This window comes from Fusarium proliferatum (genome assembly GCF_900067095.1).
Source record: "Fusarium proliferatum ET1 genome assembly, contig: FPRO_scaffold001, whole genome shotgun sequence".
In the NCBI taxonomy this organism is placed as follows: Eukaryota; Fungi; Ascomycota; class Sordariomycetes; order Hypocreales; family Nectriaceae; genus Fusarium; species Fusarium proliferatum.
Genome location: NW_022194790.1, coordinates 6,211,120 through 6,229,229, shown reverse-complemented (window position 1 = coordinate 6,229,229; position 18,110 = coordinate 6,211,120). Strand labels below are relative to the sequence as shown.

The window sequence follows — 18,110 nt, the reverse complement described above, 5'->3', positions numbered from 1 at the left end:
TGAAGTAGGCTGAGAAGATTGACATCTACGGCAAGTGTTGTAAATCCCCATTTCCAAGCTCCCATTAATTGCATTAGCTGCACATGACATCTTCAAAAGGGTCCTAGGGCCAACTTCCGACCTAGCGAGGACTAGCTGGGTCATAGCGCCGGCAGATGGACTTGACAGGTAAAACCTAAGGGGCCTGCCTACCTGGGTATGGCGTATAGTCAATGACATTCGATCAATCACATGGAGTTAAGGAAATGGGGCCCGGGGACCAAGAAAACACCGGATCTTAAAGGAGGGTGTCAAAATATACCCAGCAAAAGATATCCTAAGGTTAGTATAGGTACTCTAAGAAACTTACCTAAATCTTTTTTGTCACTCAGGATCAAGGTCCTGAGTTTGCTTTCCTCCCGTAGATGAGCTAGGAGATAGACCACGGAAATTGAGGACGCGTACCTATGCACAGACCCTCCATGCAAAACATCACCACCTTCTCAGTACAGAAACATGCTGTTGATGTCACTATCGGTCCGACAGTCCGCTGAATGAACTGCCGACACGACGATCTCGCTCCTACAATTGAAAAAAAAAACACGATGGGTTTACTGATTCGTAATCAGTAACCTATGTATGTTAAACCTGCCTTCATCCCCCAGCTGCCAACAGACTCGCAAACCACGATTCATCAACCCTTGCCAGCGTCCGAGGGTCACCGTCCTCTACAATCCTTCCGTGATCCAAAACAAGCACCCTGTCGCAAAATTCAGACACAATGTGCAGTCGGTGGGCGACCATGACTATCGTGCAACCAGCAAACTCCCTCTCGATCATTGCCAGCATGTCTCGCTCCGTGTCAGCATCGACTGAGCTGGTGAACTCATCCAAGAGGAGTACAGAGCTGCCACTCGTTTTTCGTTTAAGTACTGCTCGAGCAATGTTGAAGACCTGCCTTTGGCCTTGACTAAGTGAGGATTCTGATAGAATACTGCACAGCCCGCCCTGTGATTCTACCATATCCCAGAGGCCCGTTGCTTGCAGAACTTCACGACACTGCTCTGGCGTTGCTACCCCCAGCGGATCTAGATTCTCCATAATAGTACTGCCTATTGGCAAGAACACTGGGTCCTGCGGTACGGTTATTATTCTTTCTCTGAGCATCTGAGGATTTATAGATGAGAGAGGGACACCGTCAATGGACAGCATATACTCGGCATTATCCTTTTGCAAAGGTTCTAACAGGGCGAGTAGGAGGAGAATGAAAGAAGACTTTCCGCTGCCACGCACCTTCAGTTAGCAAAAATGTCTCAAGACTCTGTGATAATGAGAGGCAAACCTTCCTGTACGACCGCACAAGGCTATCCTTTCGCCAGCTCGGATGAAGACATCAATTCCTTGCAGCGCGTATTCCTCAGCATCTCCTCCACTGGATCTAGATTGTAAGTCAGGTTTCTCAATGCCTTCTCAGAGAGCTTCAGCTAGAAACTTACTTGTACGCCGCCCAGACTCCTTGTACTTCAATGACGCCTTTCGATGGCCACAGCCGATCAAGTTTTACGTCACCGTGCAAAACACTTTCCGTCCCAGTCTTGGTAGTAAAATTCCTGAGACGAGCTACAGCTCCAATAGAAGTCTCCAATGCGGCGTAGAACCGCACAATGTCGCTCAATGACTGACTCAATGTCATCAGCGTGACAAGTGACGCACCAGAAAGACTTGAACTGGACCGAAGCTGAGTTATCAAACCTACAAGAGCCGTTGCCGTAACAGCAACGACTACGTTCAAGGTCAAATACAGCCAGCGCTGTACCATTGACAGTAGATACATCGGCCTCTGGGACTGGTCCAGCAGTCGATGATTGTGCTTGATGTTTTTTCCCGTCCAGCCTAACGCACGAATGGTGGCGATGCCTCTGGATGTATCTAGAAAATGTGTGTATAACGGACTCTTGGCCTCAAGGTCCAACAATCGAAGCTGTCGAGATGTACGGAGGTAGAACCGTTGAATCAACCATAGGATGAGTATCATAGCCGGGTAAGTCAGTCCTAGCCAGGGCGATGATGACGCGATAAGGACCCCCATTCCAACAACACCAAAGACATCCAGCACTACGTTGGCTACAGCCATGGGGAGCTCATTGTCAATGATAGTTATATCTTGGGAAAAGTAGTTGGTGATGGTCCCAGTATCCGATGTTGTCAACAATTGCAACGGTGCGTTGATAACAGTCTCCAACGCCCTCTGGTGCAGTACAGACCCACTGAGACGGATAAAAGGTCCTAAAACTAGCACGACAGCAGCCATAAAAGATAATAAAGCTAGTACTTGGAGTATTCCGTAGATTCCGATATAGTAGGCCTGAGAGTGTAGTTGCGACAATCCTCTTTGTGGTCGGGCCGCATCGTCAGCCCAGAAAGTGAGCCATATGCGTGGAAAGTTGTTGAGGAAGCCGTTGCATACACAAGCGAAAACGAAGGCGGCAATGGGAATGAGGCCTATGGTGCGTATGTAATAGGAAAAAACACTCCTGTCACCCAACTTTCGTGCCTCTGCTTCTTCTGTAGTCATGGCTACAGTTGGTGATGCTTGGGAGGATGTCGGGTCTGTTGTACTGGCAAGTCCCTCAGTCGAAGCTGGCTCTGAGGCGAAGCCTAGATCAGTATTTGAAAGTGTACCGTCGCCAGCGGGCTTCTCTGCAGTCACGTCTCCATCACTGCTGATTCTAATGACATAGTCCGCGGCTTGGAAGTGCCGAGGGTTGTGTGTACACAGAACAACAGTGGCCCCACGACGACGAAGCATGCCATCTCGTCCAAAGACATGCCGGAACACATGATCCGATGTCCTTGCATCTAAACCGCTGAGGACGTCATCAAAGATTAGGAGTTTAGCATCTACAAGGTATAGCGCCCTAGCAATTGCTACTCGTTGTCGTTGTCCGCCACTCAAGGCAATGCCACTGCTTCCAATCATCGTGCTATCGCCCTGGGGGAGATTTGCGAGGTCTCGATCGAGCATGGTGGCGTTTATGACGGATGCATATCGCTTGTCGTCAAATGAGCTACTACCAAGGATGTTGTTGCGGATGGTGGCGTTCGTTAAGAACGGCTGTTGATCGCAGTAACCAATGACTCTAGATCGGTGAACAACCACAGAGCCTGTCGCAAAGGGGACTTCGCCGAGAATAGCTTTGCATAGGGTGGATTTCCCGCTTGCAACAGGACCAACAATAGCTGTGAGATGTGATGTCGGAATGGCTATGTTGACATGTCTGAGAACAGTAACGTTCTCGTGCCACCCAAAGCTCCCGTTCTTGATCACGACGTGAGGAGTGCCTTTCTGCTCCAGAGTCTGCATCTCAACTCCAATACCATTGGTGCTAGCAATGGAAGTAAAGGACGACGTCATAGACGCGGCTGACACAATGCCATTATGCACATGGCGATACTCAAACCTTGGCTCACGTTCCAGATACGTCTGGACCCGTTGAAGGCAGGTTAGCGCCCCGAGAAACTGTGGAATCTTCTGAAACAGTATCATCAGGGGCGACGCGAGGAGGGTAAGGTATGAGATTGAGACGAATATAGAGGTAGTGTTGAGCGCCTTGGTTGCCACCGCAAATGTGATAACGGGAGACAAGGTCATGGGAACCTGAGAGATAGTAGCCGCTGCAGCAAGGAGCATACGCCAACGCCCACCGATCTCAATCTCTCTCACACGCAGTCTCTGCACGTAAGACTGGATTGGCTTTGTCATGCCTGACATCTTAACCAGCTTCATCTGCGAAATAGCGGACGCTGTGACACCAACTCTCATTTCGATTGCCTCCATCCATTCTTTTTGGCGCGGTCCAAGAAGTTTACCTATCCCAAACGCTGTCAAGGTTGAGACAGCGACTACGCCAAGAGAGGCAGCGAATGCAGCGCCGAGCTCTCGCTGAAGCAGCCAGCAAGACAGAGCGATCTGGATCGTATTGGCCCAGTATTCATGGAGGTCGAGGATTCCTCTTGTGATGCGCTCCACGTCGGTGCTCATCAATGTGAGGGCGCCAGAGTCGCCGTCGACGGGCATCCTCAGCTCTGTTGTCTTCTCATACACGGCGAGCACAAGAATGCCTCGAACCATGATGACGAAACGCTCCTGGAAGTACCAGTATAATGCTGTTGAGAACGCGATGGCCCCGTACGTCAGAGCCGTCGCGCCAATGAGTCCATATCCATGGCTCTGAGCTTGGTTTTCGCTCTGCAGGTAGTGCAAAAGGGCGTGGATGAGAAAAGGTTGGCACATACTGGCAGCAAGGAGCGCTGCACGGGGAATGATTGGTGGTAATAACTGAAGAGCTAGGATCTGCAGCAGTAAACGTGCTAGACCATACTTTTGAGTCTTGTATGGATTATTCCGAACTTTCTCAACAAGATGTTGGTGTGATTCAGCTTCAAGTGCTTTGTCGAGGGGATATAGACTCTCCAGCGTCAGGATGACACGATAGCCTTTCATGAACAGCGTGTTCAGCCAGAAGAAGACGCCAAGATTCCAGATTCCGCTCGTCTCCTCAGGGCTATGCTGCTTCATCTCCCAGCCAAGCCATTTCTCTTTCTGTTGAGATTCCAGGTAAATCATGAGAGCTTTGAGGGCAGTGGCTGTCGTCAATACAGAAGCGTATTCCTGGCCCAGCCCCGATGTAATTAGAAGCCATGCTGTCCGTGTCCGAGCAACGTCGAATAATAACGTGACGGAAAGGTAGGCAGCGATGGCCGTTGAAGGTCGTGGCGCTCTTGAATGCTCAATCCATGACAGTGGGACAAGAAGCAGGGCTGCAATGAACGCAAGGGAGGCAGCAGCCAAAGAACGTCCTGAAGCGAACCGGGACGAGTTTCGCCCAAGAACGATAAGGGCAAGTTGCAAGAGGGCCAACCCTATTGCAAGAGACTATACGACGATGAAGAGAGGGTTTGTTAGTCGCTTGTACTCAAGACAGGGTGATGCATTAGAGACGCATACCAGCTTCGTCCACTGAACTGCCGAAGCGCCGACAATTGGGCGACGGCGACGACAAAGCGCCAGGATACGCAACAGCCCAAGGCAAATGAAGGCAGTGGCTGGTGCAATGACAAAGACGACATCTTCAAAGGCGACAGTGAAGTCAAAGTTGCCTCTACAGCCACGCACAGCAGGCCCCAGCGAGTCATCGTTGAGACAGGCGCTAACAGACGACATGGCCGCAGAACTGACACTGGCACTACAGGTCAGCGGGGGAGAGCAAAAAAGGATTCTCGCCCTGGAAGGTCTTTATCTATGACACTGCATGCATTGTGCGGCACAGCTGAATGGGGATCTGCACGTTGGTTGAATGCCTGTGTACTGTGCCCTGTTTTCCCCGCTCGCCTGTATCACACTGTGCTGCACTTCCCTGCTGCGACAGATAAGACAGGGCAAACACGCCACCTAATCCTCACAAAAGTCCCCTAGTACCCTGTAGTAGTAGGGATCGTCAACATCTTCTGCCTACCGCCCGCCCCAGAGAGAGGGCCAACACAAGCTTTGCTTTGACTCAGATTACTGTGCTTTTGCATTGCATTGCAGCTGGATACGAGAAGACTTACGTCACATCAAAGACTGCGCAACACTGTCAACCACGCAGCTTCAGCCCATCTTTGCAAGGCGCGCTCAGCTGTTGTTTGCCTGCCAAGTGCCAGCCTAGCCACCACTGAACACACACTGTTCTCCCCTCAGAGCCAGAATCTATCGCATTTCAATTGCAGCCGACATTTTCTGTATGACACAGCATTTTTGTAGCTGGTCTGCGCCATGGACAACGTTCAGCACGGCGTCGCCGAGTCGACACCGCTTCTACAACCCAACCTCAATTGCGACAGAAGCCCTCCCAAGACGAACAAGGCCGATGAGTGGCGGACGGCATGGCAGCGTCACTTTTCCCAGTGGTCAGCTCTGTACATCTGCAGTCTGTTCATCCTGCTCGTCGACGTCCCCAACTTCCTAAGCGAAGTCCCCAAGCTGCGTATGCTCGAGCTTGGTCTCTGCCGTGATTACTACGCGGCCACTGATCCAAGCGTCATCGGCCGCGATGGCTCCGTTCCCGAGCATCTTTGCAAGCTCCATGAAATTCAAAGCGCGCTCGCTAAAATGAGAGGTATTCTCGGCATGATTGAAGGTATTCCTGGTCTCATACTCGCTATTCCCTACGGCGTCCTGGCCGATAGCAAGGGCCGTCGGTTGGTCACGGGCCTTAGTCTACTGGGCTTCGTCCTGAGAGACATTTGGGCATTTACTGTGCTCTACTTTCATCGAGTATTTCCTGTCCGTGCTGTCTATGCTGCACCCGCTTTCTTGGTGCTGGGAGGAGGGTCTACTGTCATCAGTCCCATGATCATGGCCATTATTGCTGCTGCAATCCCGGAAGCATCCAGGTACGTACACTGCCGCAAGGACAACCTTGCTGAGTAATTTCGGGCTGAAAATTGATGAAATTCTTTATAGAACAAGGGCTTTCTTCTGGGTGCAGGTTGTCCTTCTCATCACTGAGCTAATTGCGCCACCACTTGGTGCAATTCTCATGAAGACATTAGGACCACATTTTGCTTTTCTCACGGCCGTCCCACTTGAAGCTCTGGCCTTTGTGGTGCTTGGATTTATCCCCAACACAAAATCCTCCGACAGTGCCCCAAGCGACATAGAGGGCACGGAAGGAGAAGGATCCCCATCTGCCAACGGCGAATGTGAGGAAACTGTGAATCATGCAGACTCATTAAAAAGCAAGGTTCTACGGGCTCTATCACACCTCTCACACAACATCCGACATGGCGTTTGTACGTTGGGCAGTCATAAAAGTCTTCTAGTCGGCCTTCTCGCGCTTGTCGTTGCAAAGATGGCCCGGCCCATGCTAGAACTCATCTTGCAATACATGTCTGTGCGGTTCGGATGGCCGCTGGCCAAGGTGCGTGTTTTCCAAGAACAGGAAACCAGCAACTATCTCCATTGTAGTCTCCCGTGTTCGCTAACGCTAACGCTCTATATCCAGACGGCGTTGTTACTTTCGATCCAAGCCGCGGGTCAGATTCTGCTCTTTGCTATAGTCCTACCGCAAGTCAATGTCTGGCTCATCAAAAGAATGAAGACATCTTCTGCTGCGAATCTCGCTCTGACTCGAGTGTCAATCATCATCCTTGCTGTTGGGTCACTCTGCATGGGTCTAGCCACAGCTGTTCCGGCGTTCATAATTGGTATGTACGGTATCAGTGAGATCAGCTACGCTCTGACGAACTAATTCATTCATAGCCTTTTTTGGATACACGCTTGGCAATGGCTTTTCATCCGCCCTGCGATCTCTCCTGACAACCATGGTGCATCCCGATCATCTGTCACTCTTATTCACTGCAATCGCCGTGTTTGAGGGTATCTCGACTATTGGCGCCTCGCCACTGCTCGGACTGTCCTTCTCAGTCGGTTTGGACATCGGGGGCATGGCTGTAAGCTTGCCGTTCTTTGTTGCCTCGGTTCTTTATGCCCTTGCTTCGGTGCTGCTTGTTAGTGGCATGTCTACAGTCGTGCCCGCCTAGCGTCTAATTTGACATCTGTCCTTGTGAGACTGTTAGCATACATTTCCCACGGTTGATCAATTGATGGGGTATTGGCGCTGTGATAAATAGATATTCTGGGACGATATTTTAGGTGGATACATAAAAAAAAAACAATCCAGTAACTTTTATCTCGAACTAGAGAAACAATGTAAGTTGCCCCGTACTGGAATCGAACCAGTGATCTTATCATGTCGTGTCTTATTACTAGTGATACGCTTTACCACTGAGCCAACGGGGCTTGAAAGGATTGACACTGCCAGTTAGACAGTGTGAGTAATTGAGCGACTCTGTTCGCACAGCCAGGAAGGCTAACATCATCCCTTCATTGTCTCGGACGTCAAGATTGTCACGGGGAAACAAACCAGCCGCTCTGGTACGCGGGTAAGGATTGCAATTAGGCGCAGAATGTCACCTCGGCTGCCTATCATGCAGATCGTTGTGAAAACCCTTTTCCCCGCAAAGATAACATGCCCAAATCCGGAAATGATTGACCCCAGATCTAGAAATGATTTTCTCGCCATCTCAGCGACGTAGTCATCTTAGTAAGGCCTGTTTCAACTAACGCTCTGTGTATTGGCTTTCCAAATACTCGTGTGTCGGTCCAGGACACAAACCATGAGTAGAGCGATGCGTGGGTGAGTAAGATGACTGTGCATGATCCAGCTTGTATCACCATGTCCAGAAATGATCTTCATCTACTGAACTGTTCAACATGAGGGCACTTAGATGGTTGAGTCTAGTGGCAGCATGGACACAACTATAAAAAGACAATAGAAAGAGCCAAACATCTTAGCAACTCAAACAACATTCAATCTCTCAACATTCTCTCTTCTTGAACAAGACACACCACCATTTCTCAATTCTCACTTGCAACATGGCAGCTGCAGCAGTCCAGACTTACACTCCCGCGTCATACGACCACCGCGCCGTTGATGCCATGACTGACGTCGACGTGGCCGCCCAGCGACTCCAGGAACTCAATGGCCTGGATCACATGAAGTCCTGCATCAGAGACGTCTTCATGAAGCACGGCGTTGACAAAGTATTCGGCGTCGGTCTCCTCCACCGCCACTACGACGTTGCCCCCGACGAGAAGATCATCGAGCTTGGCCCAGTCTCGTCGCCCTGGGTTGTCGGCGATGACGAAGTCGTGACTGGCGGCTCAGTTCTTCCTCACACCTGGCGTGTCTTTGACGGTGAACTCAAGCCCACAGAGTTCAAGTTCGTGCCACAGCGTGATCTCTCAAACGTCGATCGACCTGTCTTCCCAGCTGCCTTTGTCAAAGAGCTTATCGGCGTACTGCAGGAGACAGGACTCGATGAGGTTCTCGGCGTGAGCCTGTACGAGGCTGGAGATCCTGACAACGAGACCATGGAAGTGACATATGGCCGCAGTAGCATCGTCATTCCTTCTACAGGTCTTATCGGCTCCAAGGTTATTGGCCCACAGGGCTTTGACGCATTCCAAGCTGCCTGGACTTTCAGCAAGAAGGAGGGCGAGGACATTGTTGCTCACCATGGCATCTGCGCTGCAATGGGTGTCGATGATGGTGTCACAGCTCGACATGGGATCTGTGCCGCGAAGGCTGCTGATGATGGGATGACCGCCCGCCATGGTATCTGCGCAGCCAAGATAAACGATGGTGTCCAAGCACTACACGGCATCTGTGCAGCTAAAGCTGAAACCGGCTTTGAGGCCCGTCACGGTATTTGCGCCGCAAAGGCCAAGGATGGTGTTAACTCTCGTCATGGTATCTGTGCTGCCAAAGCCCCTGAGGACGGTTTGAAAGCTCACCATGGTATCTGCGCCGCAAAGGCCAGTACTGACGGAGTTACGTCTCGCCACGGGATCTGTGCTGCCAAAGCGGCTGACGAGGGTATGACAGCTCGTCATGGTATCTGCGCCGCAAAGGCCGACGATGGCTTTACGGCACGCCACGGCATCTGTGTTGCAAAGGTCTCCGAGGATGGTATCAACGCTCGACATGGTATTTGCGCCGCCAAGGCCGCTGACGAAGGAATCACGGCTCGCCATGGCATTTGCGCTGTAAAGGCTACTGAGGGCATCAAGGCGTACCACGGTATCTGTGCAGCCAAGTCTATCGAAGACGGTGTCAAAGCTCACCACGGCATTTGCGCTGCCCGCATTGCGGAAGACGGTATCAAGACTAGGCATGGAATTTGCGCTGCGAAGGTTTCCAACGAGGGAATGACTGCTCGCCACGGTATCTGCGCCGCACGTGTTGCTAATGGGGATGAAATGAAGATTTAAGATGGTAGTTACATTACGTTGTTCTGTAGTCATACTGCAGGCCGGGGAGGAGTGAGCCATGTACACATGGTTCATTGACTGCCTGCTTTGGAGGTGTGTACAGAGAGATAGCCATAATATGAATATCTATTAAATTCAAATATAAATATGACTCTCCTTGAGTTCCAGTAACTAATTATGACTTCTGATTCAAGAGAATTTAGGGGTTTTTATGGTGACGTTACCACTCAATATATTTCTATAGGCATTTATCTATTGATCAATAGGCGCAGGCGTCAGTGACAGTTTTTTTTTAACTTACTTTAAGATCTTGTAAAAAAAGACTATCACACTCACATACCGGATTCGTCATATCCTGTGATCGGAAGCTACGTCTTTCTGATAGGATAAGTAGTAATGTAGGAGCGCGGTAAAGGATGTCGGAGGGTTGCATTCCGAGAGCTCCAGTAAGAACGTCCAAAGGTTTGGAAGCTAATTCCGACAAACAATCTGATTAGCTGAGCTTCGTTGGACCCTGAAAATAAAAGGTGGACTCACCTGTGATAAGAGTTCGCTCTTATGAGATGTAAGCTTAGCCGCCGGCGCATTCATCTCATCCTCCTTCAGTCGTTGGCGCTGCTCCAATACCATCAGCGCTCCGCTGTCAATGGCTCTCTGGAATTCAGCCCTATAAAGACGCTCGGCGGCTTTGAAAATCTCGGCTTGGTAGATCTGGCTCTCGTGATGTGGCCAGGCTTGGGCGCTGGCATCGATAGTCCTAAGGACACAACCGAGGCCACGAATTCTACTAACTCTCTGCATATCATGGGCTCGAGACATGACTTCAAATGAGCTGGTGTAGTAGGTCTTTACGACCGAGTCGAAGTCGCGAAAGCCTAGCGTCTTGGCGCAATCGATAATGTAGGCGATCTTTCGCTCCATGGTCCATGAGCAAGGAGGAGTAGATGGATCATCCAGTTCTGCCGGGTCACTCAGCGGGTGCAAAGAAGACCTGCGACTCGCATCAGGCACGGCGAGAACCTCGTTAATTTCGGTAGTTGGTGTCATCAAGAGAGAAGCTGTCGGTGGTTCTATGCCACGGCGAGCTGAGGTGTGGGAGATACCTCTAGTAAGGGAACTATCACCTGTTAGGTTCTGATATTGCAATGGTGACATGTCTGCGGCGGGTATAGGCGTCGTGATGTGGCCAAGTGGAAGCGAAACGCCGGACAACGAGCTCAGTTCTTGGGCACTCCAAAAGCTTCCCAGGTGACCGTTAGACTTTGTGAAGAGATTCTCTATGTGGTCAAAATGGGGTAACATATTTTCCCCGCTTGAATTCGAGCACGACGGTGCAGGCATTGGTATAGGGTGAGGTGACATTCTTGGAACGACCGATCGGGAGTTAAAGTTTGCGCACTCCAGTTGCAGCTCCAGTTCTTCGATACGCTTCTTGAGTTTTTGTCCTGTTTTTTATTACTTAATGATTCTATTCATTTCCAGGCTGACGAGGACATGGACGGATGAGAGCGAGCGATGCCGCAAAGTGGTGTTGGGAGAATTGTAGGTGACTGACTGTGCTTTCTCTGGGCGATGCGATTCTGTGTCTTTCGTCTATCTATAGTCTCTGCCAGAATCTGCATCGGGGCATTGCTGTCATCTTCGTCCGATAACGTCTGTTCGGAAAGACCTGACTGTGATCCAAAAACTGACATGTTGACATCGGCTATGATAGACGTCAATTTGTAGGTACAGAGTTCGTCGGCATTAGACCCAGCGACTTTACTGTCAATTTGAACCCAGCTGAAATGCTTACGGCTTACACTCCAGATACGAGATCAGGCATTATGATTGCCTCACCAAGAACGGCTCACTGCTTACTGCATGGCCGACAAGCCGACGCGCCAACACTAATGCACGGGCCGTGCCTTCCAAAAGTTCCCTAGCCGCAGATTGGCCACTAAGGAGCCGAGGCCAGTGTGAGAACAAAAATACAGGGCAATGGCACCGTACAAACCCAGACACCCTTACAGCTTCTCCACCTATGACGTCCCTTCAGGCGTATAACTAGCCAAAAACTGTAAAAGGGAGGCAGTATGAACGCTGTGGCGTACAAGGGTTCTCAATGCTTGAAGGATCTATCGTACTTATGCATTGTTTTCGCGCCGTGCGGGGGCATGTTCCTTCCGGTGCCACATTCCTAAATGAATCATGTGCTATAGATAGCCGAAACTTGGCCTTATCTCTCGGTCTACGTCATCTGTCAGATTTATACCGACAGATAATGACACAGATGTCAAGTTTTGTCTGCTGGTAAAAGCTCTCAGCCACAAGTCACGACTGCAAATAACACATCTGGATAACAACTTAGACATTATACCATAATAACTAACCAATTGATGTTATGCCCTTTCGAATAGGCCTAAAAAGGTACAAGACGAAGTACATGGTTCCGTAGAGATGATCTTGTAGACAGTGAGCAACAACAAGACGATGGGTCAGGTGTATTCTGTGTAAGGCTTTGTGTCCCCCGACTTTTTGACCAAATGCTGCTTCTGCTGTTCAAGTATCACTGGCGGATAGGTTTCATTCCAGGATAGCAGAGCGACAACTGGGACGGAGCCGCATGAGAGAGTTGTGGAGTAAAATCATAAAAGCTAGGTCATCCTCTCTGCAAGCCACTCTCCTGCTTTGGGTTAGGAGCCGATCCAAGCAGAGGAGCCACAAAGTACACTGGGATAGCGTTTCCCCACTCTGGTTGGAGTGTATCCGAGAATACCCCCAACAGATAACAGAGCAGAACCACCAAGACTTGCCAAGAAGCGGAAGACGCTCATGCTGATGTTTTTCCGAGACAAGGCACAGCCAAGGTTGTAGCAAAGTAGCCATAGGCTGGAAGTTTGTAAGATGATAAATCGCTTTGAAGCTCTGAGATTGGGCCCTAGAAGAGTGTACTGACTGCATAGGTGGCTATGAAGATAGAGAGGGTAAGGTGAGGTCGAGTTCGAGAGATGAGGTTATATGAAAGGTTTCGGTTACTGAGGGAAGTGCCGCCGGCGCGACCATGGTGGACGTGGGAAGCCATTGTAGCAGAACTACCTAGCCATAGAACCTTTAACACTTATTACATGATGTAGCAATCCTTGCTAAATATGATGTTACGGCAGTAAAATAACGATTTTATTCTAGATCTTATACTATGATAAGCTTCCCCATGTTGTTACACTTGCCATTCAATGCCTCGCCCTGCATTATTCCATAGACATAACACTCCCCAACAAACCTCAGACTATTCTCTTTCGCAGGCACGATAGCGTAAGGTACATTGCAATGTTCCAATACATATATATCATCTCCTCCTCTAGCCCTAGATGGAAATAACGCGAAACGTCCATTCTTGGTGATTCCCAAGCGCCTATTCGTCAATGCTCATTTTGATGCAACCCGTATCTCTTGGAATGTTGCACCTGGCTTTCGACGCGATAAATTTGCGAGCTCTAATCTACGCTGGCCAGCACTATTCTCAGCCGTCCCTCACCATTCTTTCCTGCGACCAGAGTATGCCAGAAAGCAGTAAAGGACGCTTCGCCGAGTTTGTGATCTTTGATCATCGATGTAAGACTGGTGGCATCAAGAAGAGGGATGCTAGCTGAACTAGGGTCGATATGAGAAAGATCCGGGAATGCGAAAATGTCGCTTTTTCTGATAATACTATCGACAAGCAGCCCATTCACGCAAGTTTAGCCCCTATCTCGAGCATCGACATCGTGAAGAAGATTGCGGCCTAACACTCCACACGCGCTGTAGACTCCAGGCACCCAAGAATCTGCCAAAGGAACCGCTCGACTGGCTCATGTCCAGTCTGGTACCCAAGAGGGCAATTGTGCAGAGTCGCGATCGGCATAGGCCAGCACGGTTCCAACATTGCGTGGTTTATCTCCAATACATCGTGCCGCAACGTCCCGCGCTTGTTGAGAGAACAAAGGCAAACACTTACTACTACACTTGGAGCTTGATATGTTCTGGCAGATTATACTGAATCTAGTTTATTTCTATTCCTCACTTTTACGACCTACCATTCATTAACAAGTTGAGCAATTTAGTTGACCTCTTTTGATTGTGAGACGATCATATCGTGCCGCATTATATTTGATGGACCGTTCCAACCAGGTAACCACTTATAATCCCACCAAGACAGCCAATCTGGGTCACCAGTCCCACGAAATGGTGGTTCGCATCACGGGTAGTCTTATGAAGATCAAATTATACTGTACTTGAAGCAACGATTTATCCCACTTGGAATTCTGAACTTCGCCTTATACTGTTATCATCTTAAGGGGCTGGCATGGCTCGCTTAGCGACTAAACTTCTCAGAGACGAGATAGTGGCCAACCTGCGAACCAAAATAAGAGTCTTCCCACAATTATTAAAAAAACTACGGGTAGGGCGTAGGAGGTTGATCAATGCGTACAGGTATAAGGACATACTATACGAGAAACGTTTTTATTAGGTTTATGCAGTGCTTATGGTTTATGTCCTAGCCTGTAAATGCTATTAGTACGAGTTTAACTGAATATTGATGTTATACAGCAGATGGTAATATTATTTAGATAAGAGAAGGGGAAAAAGAATAAAATGACAGCTTAAAACCGTCTACAAATCATCATCCAGTGGGCTGAGACCCTGAGCAGTACCAAGCCTTTTCTCGAACCAAAATCTCAACCTCTCAACCTTCTGCCGGTCAACCATAAAGTTCATAAAATCATGGGGGTCAGTGTGTGCTTGATCAACAAACCCAGGAAACCCAACCGGCGGAGCGACATCACTCCTCACGGGCCAGAAACCGCTCGTCTTCTGGAATTCCTTGCTTAGTAAAAAGTTCTGCAGTAACTTAGCGCCCTCGGGGTGCGGCGCGTCCTTGAGAATGGCAGTGTGCTGTGCCCACGAGATGAAGTTGCTCTTCTTAGGATATGTAGCGTTGAGAGATCCAGCGCCAGTTGTCAGGCCCAATGCTGAGGTGAACGTTGCGACGTAAGGTGTCTTGGAGTCACGGACAAGCGTCTGCGGAGTGGCTGCTCCACGAACCCAGCGAGGCTTCTGCTGGAGGAGTTTGTTGAACCAAGATTCGCCGTACTGATTGAGGCTGTGGATGTGGTGAGTCGAGGCTCATGCGCTGATTGATGATAGTGGAAGACTTACATTTTTTCGAAGAGGAAGAGGATGGAGTCATCGTCATTAGGGTATGTCAAAGCAAGCTTACCCTTGTACTCTGGCGCAAGGAAGTCACTGTATTCTGCCGGCGCCTTTTTGCCCTTCAACTTATCAGCGTTCCAGATGAGCTGCCATGCAATACCGGTGAATCCATAATAAGCGGCATCAGCATCTTTCAGACCAGAGTAGATCTTGTCGAAACCCGCAGGGGCATAGTAGAGTAATGCGCCCTCTTCTTTCCACCTTGGAAAGTCCTGCGTAGTCTGCAGAGCGAGTGTATCGACATAGACGTTGTTGCTGGCGAGCTGTTGGTCGATTTTGCCATCGAGATATTTGGAAAGGTCGGTAGTGAGATTGAGCTTCATGCCTGGAAAAGCCGATTCGAAAGCGTTCTTGACCGCGTCATTTTGGTTCTTCTCATCGCCGCCGAACCAGGCCGTCACAACACCGCCCTCTTTAAGGGCAGCTTTGTAGATCTGGTTGATGGAACGCGTCTCTAGTTGAGCTGTCGGACCGAAGTGGAGGAGGTTATCATACGCCGCTACCTTGGTAGCGAGCAGGAAAGTCAAAGAAAGCGATGGGAGGTGCATTGTGAAACTTGAATGGTGTGAATAGTGATGATCATAACTGCCAGCTCGGGTTTCAAACCGTCTATATATACTCAGAGCGCCTCAGACTTTTGTCTTCTTCCGACTTGTAGAGAGAGCTCCTACGCGGCCAAATCTCAACGAAATATACAGCATCGGTGCAATTATCGTCCCGAGTCGTCGCCAGAACGGTCGCCATTTTTTCAAGTCAGGTCACAGACATATGAATCAATATGATGTGTTAATCAGCAAGCGCGCGCGAGACCTGACAATAAAGTTTGGCCTATTCGCCTGCTATTCCCAACGTGTCTAATCCCGGCACTTTGCCATCCGTACTTCTGATTGAGTCCACAACTCACAGCTCTTATATCGGCCGAGGCCCCCGAAGGAGGCTTAGCGTGTGCTTCTATTCAAGGCCTTGAGTGACAAGGTGATAAGTAATAACTGAAAGTGTAATTTTGCCTAGAAATTGCGTTCAGAAGGTCATCGAGTCAGCACCGGAGGAACATTTGTACTAGGCATGAAATAAATACTTGACGCGACAATCAACTCATGATCCATTTTATAATATTTGAATAGAACTGATAGATACATTGGTTTTCTAGAACACTCAACGGCACTGAATGACAGCCGACAAATGATGGGCGATCGGGATGTGGTCCACAACCCGCGCGCTTGGGCCTTGTTATTCAGGGCGGCCGCGTTAAGGGCATTTTACAATAATGCCGGACCTGGTATTTGCAAGATCGGTTGGAAATAGAAAGAAAACAGGGGTTATTGTGTATATCTAGAAAGTAACTTCATCCTTCAACAATTCTCTGTACAGCCAAGAACATAAGCAAGTCCACCTAGCTAAAATCCAACAAGCGAACCAGCAACCAGCGAATAATGCATTTTCGTAGTTGTTTCTTTACAGATTAGTATTAGGTGCAACAGAAAACGCAGTAATCTAGCAAGCTTAGGGAGCAGTGTAACTACCATCAACAAGGATAATCGTTCCGGTCACATATATAGAAGCATCTGAAGCAAGAAACAGATACACCCCTTTCAACTCCACTGTTTCACCAAAACGCCTAGAATCATTAGTTTCGACACGTGCTTTGTTCTTAAATACTAGATCACTTACCCCATAGGGACTTTATCCATGATAGCGCTCATGATTTCCTCCGCGATTGGTCCGGATATGCCAGTGTTGATGAATCCAGGAGACACACTATTGACACGAGCGAATCCATGCCATTCAATCGCTAGGGACTTGCCTATACGGGCCACTTCGTCAGAAATTCTGGCAAGATATGGTAGGGATGCTTACACGTGTGAATGAGAGTGGCCTTGGGCGCGTTGTAAACGGCCTAACGCCTAGGGATGTTGACGATGTGTCCACACATGCTAGCTGTGGCGATAAAGCTACCGCTCTCGAAATTTTCGAGCTTAGAACCGTTGATCGTTGTTCCCTCTTGCTTCTGTCTTCGAAAATTTCTCCCAGCGGCGTGGGCGCAGTAGACAACCCCATCAGTGTTGATCTTCATGAGATCATGGTATCTCCCAACGTCAGAATCGATGAACGCTTCATCTCCCCAGGAAACACCCGAGTTCTCCACAAACACGTCGAGGCGGCCGTCGAAACACTCCGTCTTTGATACCTTCCACCATGTTAAGCGTTGTTGAGCACAGTTATTGCCTAGATGAGATAGCAAAGAGATGATCCCGAGATATGGATTAAATGCGAGATCGACTACTCTGTTGCAATCGGCATGTTGGAAAGCGGTCTTGTCATCGTGGATATATACGATTTCTTTCTGTTCTGCTGTGCGTAGCGTAAACCTGCCTCTCTTCCTGGTTACATTTAACTTCTTGTGCGATCGATGTAGCCGTCTTTGAGGTAGCATTGTATCGGGTTGTCATGTTACCATTGCAGTGGGTCACGGGCCCTTCTGGAGCCCCTTACATGTTAATTTATTGGTGACGTGCTTTATGGACTGTTCGCGATGCGGTGAGTGTCTTGATTGGTCACATAGCGGGACTGGAGATGAACACCGTACCAAGAGGGCATGTATTGATCAATCATCAACGACACTACGCAACTACTACGTAGTGTTTATTAGGAATCAATAAGTATTAGTATAGCTTCTGTGAGTTGAGGCTGCGGATTCCCTAGCGTAAGTATTAAGTGGGACATATGGCTACTACGGCATAGCATAGATTGGGGGTTTTGTTTATCTCAAATAAAACAATGGAGGAAAATGAGGTACAGGGTAGGTTCATTACAGCTAGCAAATTAGCCAGATGTTATGGCTGAGCTAAGTTGAGAATTATAATTAAATGATTGGTAAAGACTGGAATATAACTGTAACAATAGATTATTACTTATAATACTGATAATAGCTTGTAGAAAAGCCAAGCTAGCTGTTATGGATTTGTTTGGCATATAGAGTAATATGGTATGAGCTCCACGTCAACATCAGGACGTACGACGG

At 48.9% G+C, this 18,110-nt stretch overlaps 6 protein-coding genes and 1 non-coding gene across 7 annotated transcripts; 2 read left to right on the top strand and 5 right to left on the bottom strand.

Annotated features, from left to right (window-relative positions):
• Nucleotides 1-633: 633 nt before the first annotated feature.
• On the bottom strand, nucleotides 634-5,203 carry FPRO_00045 (uncharacterized protein; the record flags this gene model as incomplete). The annotated part of the gene is made up of 4 exons (XM_031225828.1): nucleotides 634-1,261; nucleotides 1,322-1,417; nucleotides 1,476-4,915; nucleotides 4,988-5,203. 4 exons carry the CDS (start codon nucleotides 5,201-5,203, stop codon nucleotides 634-636), a joined length of 4,380 nt encoding a protein of 1,459 aa, XP_031076425.1.
• Nucleotides 5,204-5,794: 591 nt separating this feature from the next.
• On the top strand, nucleotides 5,795-7,563 carry FPRO_00046 (uncharacterized protein; the record flags this gene model as incomplete). Its single annotated transcript, XM_031225827.1, has 4 exons — nucleotides 5,795-6,414; nucleotides 6,485-6,941; nucleotides 7,026-7,227; nucleotides 7,283-7,563. 4 exons carry the CDS (start codon nucleotides 5,795-5,797, stop codon nucleotides 7,561-7,563), a joined length of 1,560 nt encoding a protein of 519 aa, XP_031076424.1.
• A 175-nt stretch (nucleotides 7,564-7,738) lies between these two features.
• Nucleotides 7,739-7,822, bottom strand: tRNA. Its single transcript is given in 2 exon segments — nucleotides 7,739-7,774; nucleotides 7,787-7,822. It is a non-coding gene; the product is annotated as a tRNA-Thr (tRNA).
• Nucleotides 7,823-8,458: 636 nt separating this feature from the next.
• On the top strand, nucleotides 8,459-9,856 carry FPRO_00047 (uncharacterized protein; the record flags this gene model as incomplete). Its single annotated transcript, XM_031225826.1, has 1 exon — nucleotides 8,459-9,856. One exon carries the CDS (start codon nucleotides 8,459-8,461, stop codon nucleotides 9,854-9,856), a length of 1,398 nt encoding a protein of 465 aa, XP_031076423.1.
• Nucleotides 9,857-10,204: 348 nt separating this feature from the next.
• Nucleotides 10,205-11,550, bottom strand: FPRO_00048 (uncharacterized protein; the record flags this gene model as incomplete). The annotated part of the gene is made up of 3 exons (XM_031225825.1): nucleotides 10,205-10,327; nucleotides 10,394-11,301; nucleotides 11,412-11,550. The coding sequence occupies 3 exons, from the start codon at nucleotides 11,548-11,550 to the stop codon at nucleotides 10,205-10,207; spliced, it is 1,170 nt and encodes a 389-aa protein (XP_031076422.1).
• A 2,938-nt stretch (nucleotides 11,551-14,488) lies between these two features.
• Nucleotides 14,489-15,636, bottom strand: FPRO_00049 (uncharacterized protein; the record flags this gene model as incomplete). The annotated part of the gene is made up of 2 exons (XM_031225824.1): nucleotides 14,489-14,978; nucleotides 15,035-15,636. The coding sequence occupies 2 exons, from the start codon at nucleotides 15,634-15,636 to the stop codon at nucleotides 14,489-14,491; spliced, it is 1,092 nt and encodes a 363-aa protein (XP_031076421.1).
• Nucleotides 15,637-16,591: 955 nt separating this feature from the next.
• On the bottom strand, nucleotides 16,592-17,162 carry FPRO_00050 (uncharacterized protein; the record flags this gene model as incomplete). The annotated part of the gene is made up of 3 exons (XM_031225823.1): nucleotides 16,592-16,706; nucleotides 16,760-16,940; nucleotides 16,991-17,162. The coding sequence occupies 3 exons, from the start codon at nucleotides 17,160-17,162 to the stop codon at nucleotides 16,592-16,594; spliced, it is 468 nt and encodes a 155-aa protein (XP_031076420.1).
• Between the last annotated feature and the right edge of the window lie 948 nt (nucleotides 17,163-18,110).